The 4,561-nt window shown below is 49.9% G+C and overlaps 2 protein-coding genes across 2 annotated transcripts in view; both read left to right on the forward strand.

Moving 5' to 3' along the window:
- Positions 1–137: 137 nt before the first annotated feature.
- FVEG_11189 (hypothetical protein) lies at positions 138–2,659 on the forward strand (the record flags this gene model as incomplete). Its single annotated transcript, XM_018900363.1, has 7 exons — positions 138–248; positions 413–798; positions 855–1,135; positions 1,193–1,395; positions 1,449–1,815; positions 1,867–1,993; positions 2,041–2,659. The coding sequence occupies 7 exons, from the start codon at positions 138–140 to the stop codon at positions 2,657–2,659; spliced, it is 2,094 nt and encodes a 697-aa protein (XP_018758631.1).
- Positions 2,660–3,434: 775 nt separating this feature from the next.
- FVEG_11190 (hypothetical protein) overlaps positions 3,435–4,561 on the forward strand; it is a gene marked incomplete at its 3' end in the record, with an annotated part of 1,736 nt that continues 609 nt past the window's right edge. Inside the window, exons 1-2 of the mRNA XM_018900364.1 lie at positions 3,435–3,989; positions 4,043–4,543. Coding sequence (XP_018758632.1) covers positions 3,602–3,989; positions 4,043–4,543 — 889 coding nt within the window. The 5' untranslated portion in view covers positions 3,435–3,601. The remainder of the gene's footprint in view (positions 3,990–4,042; positions 4,544–4,561) is intronic.

Below are 4,561 nucleotides of genomic sequence, written 5' to 3' on the forward strand. Positions count from 1 at the left end.
CCATCCGTACCTAGTTGTTTCATTTGAGCTTTTCTCTCTTCACGTCACAGAGAGTGCTCATTCCTTTTCAATTAGCACCAAATTGCTACCCCGCCTTTACAACCAATACCCCGCCAATTGCTGCAATTGCTGCCATCATGAGTTCCAACAAGCCTACCCGCAAGTTTTCCACGGGCGCTACGTCGCACCGCAAGAGGCAGATGAGCCTTCTCGTCGAGAAGGATGGTCACGTCAATGCTCCTCTCCAGGTAAGTTTGCTCCTGGTCTCCCGTGCTTCCCGTTTTCATCGTATCATGTATCCCTCATGACAACTTGCGTCATAGCAATTGGAGCTCTTGAGACCCCTGCACTATGGAGACCGAGGTCGATCTCATCCTTAGCACATGAAGCGACTAACACAGCTCAATCGTAGACTCTGTACCTGGGAATCTCTGCCGTTTTCGCCGATGACCATACCGCCGTGATTGCGCTTGCTATCCACGACACCGTCTATCTCAACGATTTCTCCATCAAGCACATCTCCCTCGATGAGGATATGCGCGAGGGCCAGGATCTCATTGCCGATCACATCGTCAATGAGGTTGAGACTTATGAGCATGAGAACTTTGTCAAGTTCATTGGAGCTGGTCTCCCCGTCACTCTGAAGTATATGAGCCCTTCTCTGTGCTCCCGTCTTTGGCTTGACCTCGATATTGTACCTGTTGTGCTCCGACCCGACCACGAAGCCAAGGAGAAGAACTTCTGGGACGTCAAGCGCGTTGATGAGCAAGCAGATTCCATGGCCCGCAAGTGTATTCTGTAAGTTAGGAAAAACGAATGTCGGTATGAATGGCAGCTGACAATATTTGCTTCAGCAACTTTGGCCCCTCTCTCGTTCCTCATCTGCAGGTCGGCTACCGTGGCATTGTTCAGACAGACGCTGGCTTCCGTGTTCATCTCACCAACCTCCAAAACCACAAGGATACTTGCTCCAGCGCCACATGGGGTGCTATGCAGTTCTATGCCAACAAGCTCCGCGAGAAGAAGACCAAGATTGCATTCTTCAGCGCTACTCCCCAGGGTGGTGGTGTCGCTCTCATGCGACACGCTCTTGTCCGTCTCAGCCGTCTCTTGGGTGTTGATGTGACCTGGTATGGTAAGTAGAAACACTACAAAGAATCTAAGCCATCGTATGATTCTAACTCGATTCTAGTTCCCAAGCCACGACCTGGCGTTTTCCGAATCACGAAGAACCAGCACAACATTCTCCAGGGCGTCAGTCACCCTGACCAGCGCATTTCGGACGCTGAGAAGGCTGCTATCACCGACTGGATTGAGGATAATGCTAAGCGATACTGGCTATCTGAGGGTGGACCTCTGCGTCCCCCTGAGGAGGGCGGTGCCGATGTCATCATTGTAGGTCAATTGTTTCGCAAGGCTAGGATCACGCAAGTTAACAACCGGCACAGATCGACGATCCTCAGATGCCTGGCCTGGTCCCCATGATCAAGAGGATCACACCTGATCGCCCTATTCTGTACCGATCTCACATTCAGATTCGAAGCGATCTCGTCGCCATCGAGGGTTCTCCCCAGAATGACATCTGGAACTACCTCTGGAGCAACATCAAAGAGTCGGACTTGTTCATCAGCCACCCTATCCCCAAGTTTGTTCCTCACACGGTTCCCAAGGAGAAAGTCGTCTACCTCCCCGCCACTACCGACTGGATTGACGGCCTCAACAAACACATGAACAAGTGGGATACCGGCTACTATGCTCATATCTATAACCAGCAGTGCCGAAATCAGCGAATGACTGAGCTCGATTGGCCCAACCGTATGATTATTTCTCATCCATTAGTAGCAAATTACTGACACCAGTCTACAGGCAAGTACATTGCTCAAGTCGCTCGATTTGACCCAGCCAAGGGTATCCCCACCGTCATCGACTCATATGCCGAGTTCCGCCGCCGTTGTGATGAGGCCAACATTTCTGATGTTCCTCAGCTCGTTGTGTAAGTCAATGATGTATCGATGACAGAACTGCTGCTAACATTTACAGCTGCGGTAATGGGTCGATTGATGATCCGGATGGTGCCATTATCTTTGATCAGACCATGGCCCAACTTGAAGATCATTATCCTCACCTTCTCGACGACGTCAGCGTCATGCGCCTGGACGCCAACGACCAGCTTCTCAACATGGTCATCGCCAATGCCCACGTTATTCTCCAGCTGTCCACTCGTGAGGGTTTCGAAATCAAGGTCTCTGAGGCTCTCCACGCCGGAGTTCCTGTGATTGTCTCCAATGAAGGCGGTATTCCCCTTCAGGTCAAGGACAAGGTCAATGGCTTTCTCGTCACCCCTGGCGACTACAAGACCGTTGCTGGACATATCATGGACCTTTACACAGATCATGAGCTCCATTCCAGGATGTCTCGTGAGGCTAAGAACGGTGTCAGTGACGAGGTCGGCACTGTCGGAAACGCTCTTGGCTGGTTCTACTTGGCTGCCAAGTGTCAGGAGCTGGGCTGCGACCCTGGCCTCAAGGGTAATGAGAAGTGGGTAAACGATATGGCTCGTGAAGAGGCTGGCTTCCCTTACGCCGAGGGCGAGAATCGTCTGCCTCGCCACTACACGCAGCGAAAGGAAGAGGAGCCGGCCAAGGAAAACGGCGAGTAATATTTTGAGCACCGCTACTCCTTGTCTTAGATTCCATTTTATCCGAAAATGTCTGGGGTAAGAAAAAAAAAAGAGGATAGACGCTTATGTGTTTGAGGTCAAAGGATTGTTAGAGATGTTGTTCATGAGTACGATGGGCTTATGTATGAAATGTTGGGCCGTATGGTCGGGAACGAATTCCACTTATATTCAGTATCAGATTAATGTTGAGCTTATGAAATACCTATATATTACATCGACAAGTGATTGAAGCTAGGGTGAGTGTAAAGACCTGCACCTTTGAGATTTAAATTCCTGCCAGTCCATGGCTATCTGCTGACATTGACAATATGCACAGGATCAGGCACCATTTCATCATACTCATTAACACTTAGGTGCTAATAACAGAGAAAAATACCTAATTTATGCTAGAGCTTCATGCGTTAGCTTGGTCTTTTCTATCATATTCAACCAACATAACATAAGGTCGGTGCTTGGTAAGTACCTAATCACAGCAACCATAAGGTACCTTCTAGCTTTCGTTAACTACAAAGCCTTATTACAATGATTCAGAAGCAGTCAATCCATTTGACTGCCCGGACTCCATAGGCTTTCCTGTATCTGATTGGGCCCCTCATGAACTGGAGACATTGGCGCAGTTATTCAGTTGCCAGTGCCAGGCAGGTGCGAGCAATTGCGATTGCGACTCACCTTAAAGGAAGGGGCCCTCAGATGACGACACCGACCTGAAATCTTTTGTTTTGTTTTTGTTTACCTCTCATCAACTCATTCTCGAGTTTGTTTCCCGTTTGTCGTCCCCGTTTGTTATGCACAAGTACAGTCCTGTGCTACGAATGAAATCAGCTCTTGATGGTCTTTGGCTATCTCTATCGGCTTCTGGAACCACTTACTTCTTACAGATCTTTTTGCAGTCTGTAAATCTCTTTGACTCGTTGACTGGTCATGTCTGCTCCTGATCCAGCTCCTGGCCCAGTTCCGGAACCAGCTTCGGGTCCTTCTGTTCCACCCGCGCCTGATGTGACTGCTATGAATCCTGAGCGGATTCGGATGCTCGCTGAAGCTCCTCGAGAGAAATCTCCCAAGCCGGCCCTTTTTGTCAAGAGAGAGGGTTCTTTGCCTCCTTTCATGAAAACAGGCGCTAATGGAGATGCCTTGGGTGACTGGTCTAACCGTTCCTCCCGAGGCTCTCAGAAACCTGATGGAGGCTCCTTCAAGCGGTCCATCAGCGAGCTCATGATGGAGGCCAAGGAGAAACGTGTGCAGAAGGACAAGAAGCCCAAGATCACTCACGCGGCAAAGTACTACACCGATGTTCAGCCCCTTGGTCACGGTAAGCAAGAATCCAAGTGGTTCCAGGTTCAAAAGCACTGATTGAATGCGTAGCTCCTCTGCCAGACGACTCCACCCAGTACCTCACTTCACTCTTGCGAAACCGAAACTTGAACCTCTGCTTGCAGGCCGCTCCGAGCAAGAAGAATGATGCGCCTGGCAAGCCCAAGACATATACCTTTCTCATCTCCAATGCTGGAATGGTCCAGCATGAGAAACTGTCTATGCTGGGCCATACTCGAGCTCTCCCTCTGTCCCTTCATGACCAGGACATCTCTTCTTCAGAAGGCGCCATTACCCGCACCGTGATTGGCGAGTTGCTTGAGGATGTTTGGTCTAGACTGACAAATAGTGAAAAGTATATGTACGCCAGGCAACTCCGCAACCTCCTCCACAAGATGCGGAATGAGAGCAAGCAGGGGGCAGGTTTTCCTCTAGGATCTATCGAGTCAGGACCTTACACCTTGCTTCAAGATAAGCACCCTGACCATACCTACTACGCAATTCGCCCAAGCCCCAACCAGAAGCAGTTCATGGCACTTCTCATGTCAACTAGTATGAGTCGGTCCCAAA

This window comes from Fusarium verticillioides, chromosome 9 (assembly GCF_000149555.1).
Source record: "Fusarium verticillioides 7600 chromosome 9, whole genome shotgun sequence".
Classification (NCBI taxonomy): domain Eukaryota; kingdom Fungi; phylum Ascomycota; class Sordariomycetes; order Hypocreales; family Nectriaceae; genus Fusarium; species Fusarium verticillioides.